The 13,031-nt window shown below is 38.5% G+C and overlaps 1 protein-coding gene across 1 annotated transcript in view; it reads right to left on the reverse strand.

Moving 5' to 3' along the window:
• The window catches only part of LOC139702433 (serine/threonine-protein kinase ULK2-like), a 110,870-nt gene that overhangs the window by 59,701 nt on the left and 38,138 nt on the right, over positions 1-13,031 (reverse strand). The window contains 1 exon segment of the mRNA XM_071603536.1: positions 334-394. Within this exon segment, the coding sequence (XP_071459637.1) occupies positions 334-394 (61 nt within the window).

Genomic DNA, 13,031 nt, shown 5'->3' on the forward strand with positions numbered 1-13,031 from the left:
ACTTACATGAGTTATCTAAATTAGTCAAATTCACATAAACAGAGGGGAGGGAGAAATGGGGAGATGTTGTATCATTTAGTAAGCATCAAGTTTCAGTTTTGTGAGATGATAAAATCCAAAAGACTGGATGCACAATATATATATTTAACACTACTGAACTGTAATCTTAAAATGGTTAATAGCATAGATTTTGTGTGTTGGTTATCACATCATTTTTTCAAAGTGATAAATTTTGAAACAAAATTAAATTAAATTAAATCAAATACCAAAAGTTCTATAAACTTGCAAAAATAACAAAATACAAAACTTTTAATAAAATACAAGCAAACATACCCTCCACACACCAAGAACTCATTTGAAGCACGTCTGCCAGTAGTTCCCATTGGCATGTCATCTAAGAAGAAAGAGAAAATTACAATCAGTTCTGTTATACCCCATGCTTTGAAAAAATGCAAATTTGTTCCAACATGATTATTATAAAACACTCGGAGTACAACATAAATGATCCATTTATGTTTCAATTCAACCAATGAAAATAATAGGTGAACACAGAAAATTGCACCCATCTGAATATACAGGATGTTGATCTTTCCATGCCAGTTTTACCAGCAAACTTATGGCCTTTTCCAAGGTAAACTGCCATATCTGTTGCAGTATTTAAGTATTTCTTCACCATCCAACATGTGTAGAAATTGTGCTTTTATTTTTAATTAGATTCCTTTCCATAGGTCACTGACAAGTTTTGAGTGTTACCATTTAGCTAGCCCATAAGCTCTGTGTTTTTTAAAACCTTTCCTTTTTTCCTTCACTAGGTTTGTGTAATAGTGTGTGTGTGTGTGTGGGGGGGGGCTTTGTTGTTGCTGAGATAGGGCTCTCATTATGTTGCCCAGGCTAGTCTCTAACTCAGGGAGCTCAAGCGATCTTCCCACCTTAGCCCTCCAAGTAGCTGGGGCTACAGGCATGCTCCACCACATCAGGCTTGCTCTGTGGTTTTTATTGTACCATTCTGCAAAGAACACATATATCACACTATACCGGAAATTATCATATAACAAAGTCTATCTCAATCTATCTCAATCTAATGTTAAACTACCCCATCCTCCTGAATAACTCTTTTGAATATACTATGGAAGCTGAGGACTCCTGGACACAGTAGCACATGCCACAGGCCATCTTAGTCTACTCTTACGTTTCCTCTGAATGTGGGAGTACTGCACAGCTCAGAACTCAGGGACCCTTCTTTCCCTGCCACTGTTATATTCACTAACACACTGCTCTATGTCATTTTATGTGATATGCAACAGAAGTGTTGATCAAATAATAGATGTTTACAAATAAACCATGCTGCTAACCTATACTCAAAAGAGGGAAGAATCACAAATATTCTTTTGAATAACCCTACATAGGAAGTGAGACAGATGTTTATTTGTCACATCTCAGGTCCCTATTCTCAACAAGGGTATATTCTAGAAGTGAAAGAACCTAATAATGTCAGGTAGTGATTGGAAATATAAAGGAAAATAAATCAGGGCAAGGGAACAACAAGTAGTAGGATAAAAGAAGAGTCTATTTTAAAGATATTAAATAATTCCTATAAGTAGAAAGGAAGAAAAAGGGAAAAAGAGGCAAGCCTAGAAGCTAGGTTTCCCTTGTTTTGTAGCTTTGAGTTTGGAGCCACATATTATTATAAAACAAAATTAAATCAAAAGAAAACAAAACAATCCCTAGAAATCAAAAGTAAAATAAAGCCTGGCATAGTGGCACACACTTGTTGTCCCAGGTTTAAGGCCAGCCTGGGAAATAGAACAAAGCCCTGTTCCAAAACAAGAAAGGACTGGGGATGTGGCTCCATGATACTGTATTTGTCTAGTATATGTTAGGCCCTAGGTTCAATCCCCAGGACTGCAAGAAACAAATAAAATGAAGCAAAGGAACCTAACCACAGATCATCTTGGTAGCTTAATCAACAGCAGGAAATTATTTCAAATGACTTTAAACTCAGTAATTTGTGTATCTCTAATGGATTATTCTAGAACAAAGAAACCCAGAAAGAGATTTTAAATGACTTTAGTAATTATACATTAAGTAATATTTATATTGTTATTTCAATGCAATATTGCTATTTTGAAACTCCAAAGAGAGAAAAGATTACAGCCTAAATTCACACAGATTAAAACACACACACACACACACACACACACACAGAAAAGTCCACTGCCACAAAAATTTGGAAGATAGAAAGCTAGTGGACAAGTGATATTGACCTACTTGACCCAAGAAGATAGAATTTTTAACCCCAGAAGTAAAGCAACTTAATCACAGAACCCCAAAAGGCTTGAGTAATTAGCAGTACCAGAGACCTTGAAAGTAGGAACAAAACAAACAAACAAAAAAACCCTACAGGCTTATTTGAAAGTCTATTTAGAAGCAGTTAAAATACAGTAAATTATAACATTGTAATGTCTTTAAATTTTTTTACTAAATGAGTAATTATAACTGCTCATACCCGGGTTGGGTGGGGGGGGGGGGGGACAGGTAACTATATGAGAGGATGGATATGTCAATTTTTTTCATTAGAGTACCCTTTTTACTAAATATGGATATATCTATATCATTAACATCAGATGTGTACCTTAAATAAACACAGTAAAATTTATTTTCAAAAATACAGAATATTTTTTTAAAATACAGAATTTTTAAAAAGCATTAGAATTTCATGTCTTTTCTCTAATTCAATGTAGAAAGGCCCAGACCCCACTATTGCGAAAAACTGGATGTTTCTATTGGGACAGAGTAAAACTGGGTCTCTGGATAATAGAGCACAAGGAAGAATTAAAGGCAAAGGTACTATGGTTTAAAAAGGTTAATGAGGGAAAGTAAGTAAGTGAAATTTTACACTGACAATTGAGTCCTCCTGACATACTACTTTACTGGTTCCCTTAAACAGTATCAGATTTATACTCTTTAGGCAGAAGATTGGATAAATCTTCTTTGAGGTACCTAAGTAGCCCTTCAAAAAGGAAATAGTCCAAGAAAATGCCCCAGCCATAATACCCAGTACTATCAATCAGACCTAGCTCTATACAGAGATTTCAGTTTTTAAATCCTCCATTCTTAACTATGATAATCAAACAACAAAACAGAATATTACACCTTGAAATAAGAACAATGTCAGAGCGGGGAGACAAAGGACTGAAAATTAAAAACATGACAGCATAAATGAAAAACTCAACAGAGTGGTATTAAATAAAACTTACAGGAGGCCATTGTTTTGGTCTAAGCTCTATACTAGACCCCAACCAACAACCAGGCTAAAAATAGTCACTCATGCTGAAACTCCACCAGCAACCTGATACTAAGCTTTTATCTGACCTTCCAAGAAATCAGGATTAGAGAGATAACAGTCAAATTTCCCAACCAAACTAGTTTCAAGTGGTGTGATCATAAGTTTTCTCTGCCTTAATCCTTTCACAGGAAAGGTAACCTAAGTTTTTACTCTAGGTTACCTGATGTTGACTCATCAGTTATTTTTTCATTATTCTGTCTCCCAGTCTGAGCCTTACAGGAAAAGTAACTTTGAAATAATAATTAGCTCTTTGTTTTTTGTTTCTGCTTTCTTTTATTTTTTTCATATTTTTTAGTTGTTAATAGGCACTTATTTTATTTACTTATTTTTATGTGGTGCTGAGGATCGAACCCAGTGCCTCACACATGCTAGGCAAATGTCTGATCTACCACTGAACCACAACCCCAGCCCTGTTTCTGCTTTCTTCAGCCCTTTTCTGTCTCTAAAATCAAGCTCCTCTGCTCAGTTTATAGGAACAACACATTCTGTTTCATGCAACAAAGTGTTGCTCGATTCTAGAATTGAAAATAAATCCAATTAAGAAAATTAAACTAAATTGTTGTAATTTTATCCTTTGATAGGATTAGAACATTAATGATATTTCCTAAAATATAGAGTATTAAGTCAAACAGATAGAAAATCATGGGCTGGGGCTGTAGCTTAGTGGTGGAGCGCTTGCCTAGCATGTGTGAGGCACTGGGTTCAATCCTCAGCACCACATAAAAATAAATAAGTAAAATAAACGTGTTATGTCCATCTATAACTAAAAATATTTTTAAAAAATAAAATAACACCCTAGGAGAGTACAGTAAGAAGAAGTGACAGCATACAGAATACTACAGGGATACAGCCACAACAATGTTTATAGAAGCACAATTCACAATAGCTAAACTGTGGAGCCAACCCAGATGCTAGCGGTAAAAAAGCCCAATGGGTCCTATTGCTTAGTTCAGGACCTACAACTCATCAACACCTCCATTAGGCACATACATCCTTTGGTTCCCAACCCATACATCCTGCTGTCTCAGATCCCCCACACTGCCACCCACTTCTTGGTCACAGATTTAAAGGTATCTTTTTGCCTTTAACCTGGACTGTCCTTCCTCAGGGATTTTGAGATAGTCCACACCTCTTTGGACAAACCTTGGCCTCCGACCTTCAATCTTTTCACCCCCAGTGCCCCAAATCCACCCTTTTGCAATATGTTGAAGGCTACAGAGGCCCTCAGGGACTATTATCGTCTGGCAAATCTCCTTGCCCACCTGCGGGGAGGAAAGCACCCCACCACAGCCTTTAAGGCTATGGTAGCCCTCAGGGACTCCCTCCTTGGGCAGATTCCTAAAGTCCTAGTCCTCTCACCTTCAGGCTGCCAGAGAGACACTTACCCTCCCCTTCCTCTCTGCATGCCCTGCCTCTCCCCCTCTTTCCAGCCCTGGGAGTATCCGGCCTCTCCAGGAGGGGTCCCGAAAAGCCTTGGCCAAGGTCTCCCACGGTTCTGGCTCTGTCCAGGACAAGAGCTTCGACTGTCAGGATTTGGTGACGACCAATCTCTGCAGCTCGAACCTGCCACTTAGGCACTCCTGATTTTTTGGCTCTAGCAGGGAGGCCACTTTTGCCAAAAAATCAGTTTCCTCCTTCTCTGTGTCCTCTTCCCTCCTCCTTACATGGGTAATGTGTCCTCTCTGCCAGTCAACTTTCCCCTACAATGACTTTTGGATCAAATATAGCACCCAGGCCTGGCTCACTTATCCCTTAGACAACCAAAGCAGATGACACCTTTTTGGATCCCTGGATCCCTCCATTCTAAGGGATCTCTACAATTACTGTGCAAAAAAATGGGTAGAAATCGCTTATGTCCAGGCTTTCTTCTTGCTCTGATCTAACCCTGCTCTCTACACCTCTTGCAAACCTCTACAAATTCTTCTAGCCCATCCAAAGGGCGCTCAACAGATGACACAGTTCTCCTACTTATATCGGGCCACTCCCCAAAAGGCCCAAATAGCAGTAAATAGGTCACACATCTAGGGTTCTCTATCTCTCAAGGGAAAAAGGTCATTACAGTAGACAGAAAACAGCTTATTGTGTCTATACCTACACCAAAGACATACTCTCCTTCTTGAGTTTGGCTGGGTACTTCAGGGCCTGGAATTTCTCCCACCTTGCCAGGCCGCTCATCTGGCCAAGGGCCCCCAAGATGAACCCCTACCCTCAGCGATAGGGAAGCCCTTTACAATCCTTAAAAAGGCCCTCCTGGGCTGGGGATGTGGCTCAAGCAGTAGTGCGCTCGCCTGGCATGCGTGCGGCCCGGGTTCGATCCTCAGCACCACATACAAACAAGATGCTGTGTCCACCAAAAACTAAAAAATAAATATTAAAAATTCTCTCTCTCTTTAAAAAAAAATTATTAAAAAAAAAAAAAGGCCCTCCTTCGGGCATATGCCCTGCATCTCCCCGACCCTTCACCCTCTATGTACATGAAAAACAGGGACAAAGTCTGGGAGTTCTGGGTCAGAAATATGGTCCCACATTTGCACCAGTGGCCTACCTATCCAACCCCACCGTCAGGGGCTGGGCCCCATGCCTCAGAGCCCTAGCAGCAGCCCATGACCTCCAGAAAGAAGCACACAAACTTACCTTTGGCTCCCGGGCTACGCATCTTATCTCCTCACCATCTAAAGGATTTCCTCACTTACAAGGGGCTACAGTCACTTCCTCCTTCCAGGGTTCTATCCCTCCTTGTCTCATTCCTTGACTCTGCCTCCCTCCTCCCATTTTCTCCCTCATAAGATCCCGTCCACAAATGCCTGAAGGTATTAGAGTCGATTTTACCCTGCCCTACCACCATTTCTGAGGGACCCCTGCCCTCTTATATACGAAAGGGTTGAAGTGGCGGGTTATGCTGTCATTTCCCTCTCATCCATCATAGAGGCAAAATCTCTCCCACCCAATACCACCAACCAACAAGCTGAACTCATAGCTGCCACAAGGGCATGTGAGCTAGCAGAGGGAAAAACCCTCTCCCTATATACAGATTCCATAACCTGATCTCCCACGCAGCCATTTGGAAAGAAAGAGGGCTATTGACCACCAGAGGGATAGCAGTCATTAATTCCACACTTATTTCTGGCCTACTCCAGGCTGCCTTCCCAACTGGGAATAATCCATTGCAAGGGCCATCAAACTGACTCCTCCCTTACTACTATGGGGAATTCCAAGGCCAATCAAACGACTCAATCAGCCACCCTACAGAGTTTTACCTCCTCTCGGCTACTCTTTGTTACCACGGGGGATCGGCCCAAAGATCCCCAACAACTCTTCCGGTTTCTTCACTCTCTATTCCATTCAAGTCCACAGAGTCTCACTACTTTCCTTCACTCCCTTTTCACCCTTTCCCCACGTGATAAGACCCTCCTCCAACAGATCACTTCCGCTTGTCAGATCTGCCAGAGAACCAATACCAATATCCATTAAAACCTAAACCTTTCCCAGCTTGTGGTCATTCCCCGGCTGCAGACTGGCAGATTGATTTCACCAACATGCCCCAAGTAAAAAACATAAAATACCTTCTTGTATTGGTAGATACTTTTTCGGAGATGGGTAGGGGTTCTGTAGGCAGTTCAGGAGACGCCAGAATGACGCCTGGCATTTTTGCCAGAGGGAATGGTTGAAAGGTGACCCTGCTCCGGGATTAGGGTGGCTCCTGATAGGATTAGGGTGGATCCAGGATTAGGGCGGATCCTGCTGCCTTGGTGCCCCCTACTTTGGAGTTCCCCGGGTTCCGGGAGAATTGGCGTGTGGAGCCTGGTGGAGGGAGTGTGTTACCGGGAAGTGTGTGTAGAGTGCCTGTGAGAGTTTGGGAATAAAGAGTTGCTGTTTGAACCTACAAGGCTTTGTGGTGGCTCAGTTATTTGTGCCCAGCCAGACTGCTGCATTTGGTGGCCCGTGCGGGGAAAGCTTGAAGCTTGGAGGTAAGTGAAATTGCTCGCCCCTGAGGAAGAGCGAAAGAATGGGTGACCATAAAAACAATGTGTTCTTGTTTTGATTTATTTCAAGTTAACTTTCCCTAGTACTTTCTTAGGCAAACTGGGGAAATGGTTGACTCAAGGTTTGAAATTGTTAGAGGAAGGAGGCACCCCAGTAAGAACCAAGAACAGTTAGGGCGTATGTTGATACAATACAAAAATGTAGCCCATGGCTTTTTAAAGAGGAGTTGTTGAATATATCACAATGGGACCATCATGGTATCCTGTAAAAATATTTTTATTCAACAAGAAAGAGATGGCTAGTTCTGTTTACTACACTTGTCTAAGATCTTGGATTTTACAGACATCTGATTAATTTACAAAGCTAAAGTGTTGAAACATCAACCACTAAATATAAAATCAAGTACTCTTTACTTATTAAGTTACATAAGGTAATATATTTAAAATATTATAAAATAAAACATGTGTGTTTTCATAAATTGGTAAATGGAAAAAAAAAGTTTAATATTGCTTTGTGTCTGTGTCTTTGCTGAAACAAGGTTACTAAGAGTTAAGATTCTATCAGGTGTAATTTATATACAAAGAGTAAAAGAAGTTTCAATTATAGTATTATAGTACCATAAAAAACATAAAAATATTTCATCTTATTAAAGTGGAGTAATTTGTCTAAATTCAGAAATTTTATAAAGGTTGTTTCAGAATGTGAATTTATAAAAAGGGTTAATGGCTAGAAAAGAGATATAGAAAGATTCAAGATGTAGAAATATATTTTAATTGGATGGTTAAAGGAAAAAGAAATGTTTCTAGATGAGATAATCTTTGTGTGATAAAGTAAAAAGTTATAAAATGTCTAAGTAAGTTGCAAAAGGCTTTAAAAGGTTAAATTAAAGGTGGTTAAGATGCCTTCATGGCAGAGGAAAGATTGCATCATTCGAAGCCTAGTTAATCTTAAAAGCAATACTTAAAAAAAAAAAAAAAACAAAACATGAAAATGGAAAGATAATAGGATAAAAGCAATTTGGATAAAGAAGATTAAAAATTTAAAGTGGAAAACTTTAAAGACAAAAGTACAGAAAGGTAAAAAAAAAAGAGAAAGAAGATGTAGGAAGACAAGAATTTTAAACCCACAAAATAGGAAGCAAAAAAAAAAAACCAAAAAACTAGGAGGAAAAAAAGCAACTAATGATGAATGTACAAACCTTAGAAGAAAACTAGAAGATAGAAACATAAAAAAAGGTTAAAAATGTCAAATAAAGGTATTTCAGATAAAAAATGCAAAAAGCTAAGACAACTATTAGATACAGACATTCAAGATAGAAAAAAATAAGAGAGAGAACTTTAAAGTCAAATATTGGATAAAATAGAAGAACAAGGAGATTATTAGTAACTTTTTCAAAAAGCCCATCAACTTTAATTTCTGGTGGTGCAGAAATTAGAAGTCTCAGATGAGGGTGTTAAAATTTATAGACAAGAGCCAATTTAGAAAACATTAAACTAGAAGGAAATTGGTTTAAAACCGCATCAAAAAATTAAAAGGACTAAAGTAATTCTAAAAACTAAGGCAAAATGCTTTTGGAAGACTTGAATTTAAAAGGATCTTTAAATTTCCAAAGGATGTATATAGGATATTTTGAAACATCATCCCTGAAGAAAAATCAGTTAATGTTTTACTTAACAGGAATCCCATACAATCCACAGGAAACAAAGCATAGTTGAAAGAGCTCATCAAACTATTAAAATGTACTTATTAAAACAAAAAGAGGGAATTGGAAAGGGGTATATATTCCCCAAAGATAAACTTAAAATAACCCTTTTTACTCTAAACTTTTTAAATTTGGATTCATCAGGGCTTAGTGCTGCAGAAAGGCATATGTGTCCAAAAAATGTACATAAGCCCAAGGTACTTTGGAAGGATATTCTAACAGGACAGGTCCTGACCCAGTGATTGTCTGGAGTCGGGGGTCTGTTTGTGTGTTTCCACAGGGAGAACAGCAGCCGATTTGGATTCCACATAGATTAACTAAAGCGATTTCTACAGACTAAAAAGAAGACAATTTGGCTCAAATCCATAACAGCTGATATTCAGAACTCCAGTTTGGCTATTCTTACATCTGCGACAGTGATCCTCCCACACCTGGAAACTAATGAATAATGAACACCATTAAGGCCTATTTCCAATGTAAGAAACCTTGAGGCTTACTTGTGGGAATACCTTCAGACTCATATGCAAGTTATAGGAAGAAGGATATCATAAGAAGAGTCAAACCCAGGTGGTAACCAGGATGCTTTTTTTCCCAATATCTATTTTATTATTGCCTTTTCCCACATCATGAAGTTCTATTTTATTTTTTGAGCTCATACAGACCTAGGTTAATATTTTGCTGATCAGTTCTATTTTTTGACTATGGAGTTTTTAAACATTGCAATGGAGATTTCACCTGTGAAAAGCTACAAGGACTTTACTATTATGTTATGTGTTGTATGTATTGTGTTATGTGTGCACACTTCTGTTTTGTGTTGTATGTCTGTATGTGTGTACGTCCATATATATGAGGAGTGCTCATGAAAAAATGGATCCGAATATTTTTTTTATTCACGTGATTTAAATGGTTTAATTTAAATTGGGTAAACAGCTGTTGAGGATTGTTTTAATATGTGAACAAAAAAGGAGGTTAACAGATCTGTTTATTTTTACCTTTCCTTTTCATTATATTTAATAATTCTGTTCAGGATAATGTAAATTGTTCAGAAAATTGTTTTCTTATTGCCTGCTGGAATGTTACATAATTTTTTTTTTTTTTAGCCATTGTTGCCAGAATTCCTATCTTCATCCCAGTGCCGGTGAAGACAAAGATAAAACTAAGCTACAGCTTCTTCGAAAGCTATCACAGTAAACTGTATAAACTGATGCATCAATGAATAATAACTCAGCAAGTGATGCTCAATCAAGGAGTCGATTTACTTTGGGAGGAAATGGACATATTAATACATTCCTCTGCTTTAAACTGCTTGCAGAACTTCCATGGACTATGTATCACTTGCAAACATTGTGAACGATCTGTTGGTACAGTGAATTGTGGTATTGCTGGGGTATCTTTGCTGATGGTGTCATCGGTGGTACAATTTTTCCAATAAGAGCCGTCATTTGGCTTGGTGCCATGGCATTTTGCATCCTCCTCCCTTTCTGCTTGTGATGGTCTAAAATTTGGGGGCCAACAGAGGTGAGGCAAAGAACCTCACCCCCCCACTGGCACCAAGGCCAAATTTGGGGGCCAACAAAGGTGAGGCAAAGAACCTCACCCCCCAACTGGCACCAAGGCCAAATTTGGGAGCCAACAGAGGTGAGGCAAAGAACCTCACCCCCCCACCCCACTGGTGCAAAGGCCTATCCACAAGTATGGCTGTATGCTGGACCGGTAGCCAATGACGGGTAAGATCCAATTACAATGGTACCAACCTAAGACAGGAGGCTGACGCCTTGAGGTCAGCTCATCCGATGACGGGTAAGGACCATATGTAGTATTGGACAACCTAAGACAGACACGGTCCCTAAGCCACATGCTTGTTGCTTAATTAAACAGAAGGGGGGAGATGTTGAGAGCCACAGTTTAGTCAGAATGATGCCTGGCATTTTTGCCAGAGGGAATGGTTGAAAGGTGACCCTGCTCCGGGATTAGGGCGGATCCTGCTGGGAATAGGGCAGCTTTGGGATTAGGGTGGATCCTAAAAGTAGCACCCGCTACTTTTGAGTTCCCTGGAGTTCCCATTGAGTTCTCACGGGGTTCCGGGAGAATTGGCACCCATAGCCCAGTGGAGGGAGTGTGTTCCCGGGAAGTGTGTTTAGAGTGCCGGTGAGAGTTTGGGAATAAAGAGTTGCTGTTTGAACCTACAAGGCTTTGTGGTGGCTCGGTTATTTGTGCCCAGCCAGACTGCGGCACTTAATTCCATGGTGAGCTTGGTGAGGGTCTCTTTAAGGTACCAATTGGTCCTTTCAACCTTTTCAGAAGCCTGGTGGCGGTAAGGGCAAGGGAGTGATAACACGTGAGCCAGTCCCTGAGTTATCTGCGAGGTGAATTCTGGGCCATTGTCTGATTGGATAGAAATGGATTTATGTGAGTAAGCAACAGATCAACTACCATAGAGGCCCGCTTGTTAGAAGTGGGAAAGGCTTCAACCTATCCCCAAGTCTTGCTGGTATGGCTACAGTGATTAAAGTTGCTTTTCTGTCTTTCAGTATTACTATTGTTTGTTTGGGGCAAACAGGCCAGACCTGTGTTTTGTGGACCCTAAATCCTCACTAAAGTCAGCTCTTTAGCCTAAGACTCTAGTAACACTAGCACAAAAAATAAATTAAAAATTAAATACTTTCATATAGGAACATATAAAATGATGTATCAGAAAACATTAAAGAGCACATAACATGGTGGGACGCTTCATCATGTACAATCAGAGAAGTGAAATGTTATGCTGCAATTATGTACAATGAATCAAAATGCATTCTGTGTCATATATACCTAATTAAAATAAATAAACAAATTTAATTTTTAAAAAGCATTAAAAAATTAAAGAAACTTAAACAATGGAGACACAAACATCTTGATGATAATTTAACACTGTAAAAATCCTAACTATCCTTGAACAAGTCTATTGAATCAATGCAAAATCCCAAAATGGTTTTTTAAGGCATTTTTTATGGAAGCTGATACTGAGAAAAGCCAATTGCCAGAGTGATTCTTAACAATACTATCACTCCCTTACCACCATTTCCAGATCACACATATGCTTGACACACAAATATAAAAATTATTATAAAATAATACAAATAGACCAATGCAATAGAATGGAGAATCTCAAAAGAAATTCAATCCTATATTCAAACCTGAAATGACAACTCTGTCACTGCATGATCAGTGGAAGAAAGATAGAACATTCAATAAATAATACTGATATAATTACAGATCCCTACACCTTACTCTATTTACAAAAATGAATTCCAGGTAAAGTTAAATATGAAAAAAACTAAAAACCTTCAGAAGGAAATATAGGAGAATACCATTCTAACATTGGAGCAGCAGGATAAAGATCACCGGTACAATTTGCTTGTACCAATATTTTATAGAGTTGGAAGTTGTCCCCATCTAGTGTATCTACTTAGAAGAAATTCTGGCACATGTATACAAGGACACCTATTAGAGTACAATTTAAACAGTGAAATGGCAGAAATAATCTAATATAAATCAGTAGGGAAATGGGCAATCTGGGCTTTAGTTGTGCTATAAGATTCAAATATGAACAAAACACAAACAGTATGTATCCAGATCTATAATAAAAACAGGAAAAAGCAAACTAGAGAAGTAAGCATTCTATAAACCATTTACTTAAAACTATGAAAAGATTATCTGTATATGGGGTAAAAATGGGAGCTCATAACCCACTTGAATCAAATTGTGAAATATGATATATCAAGAACTATGTAATGTTTTGAACAGCCAACAATAAAAAATTAAAAAAAAAATACTATCTATTATATATGAATACATATTAAAGGATAAAAATATCTATAGGAAGAATATCTGTCTAGAAAAAATAGAAAGTAGAAAATGTGAATGTTCCTATAGAATTTTTATACCTTTAGGGAAAACATTTAAAACAAATATGGCAAAATGTTGACATGTATAAAAAGCAGCATAGGGGGGTGGGGT

Source organism: Marmota flaviventris, chromosome 17, assembly GCF_047511675.1.
Source record: "Marmota flaviventris isolate mMarFla1 chromosome 17, mMarFla1.hap1, whole genome shotgun sequence".
In the NCBI taxonomy this organism is placed as follows: Eukaryota; Metazoa; Chordata; class Mammalia; order Rodentia; family Sciuridae; genus Marmota; species Marmota flaviventris.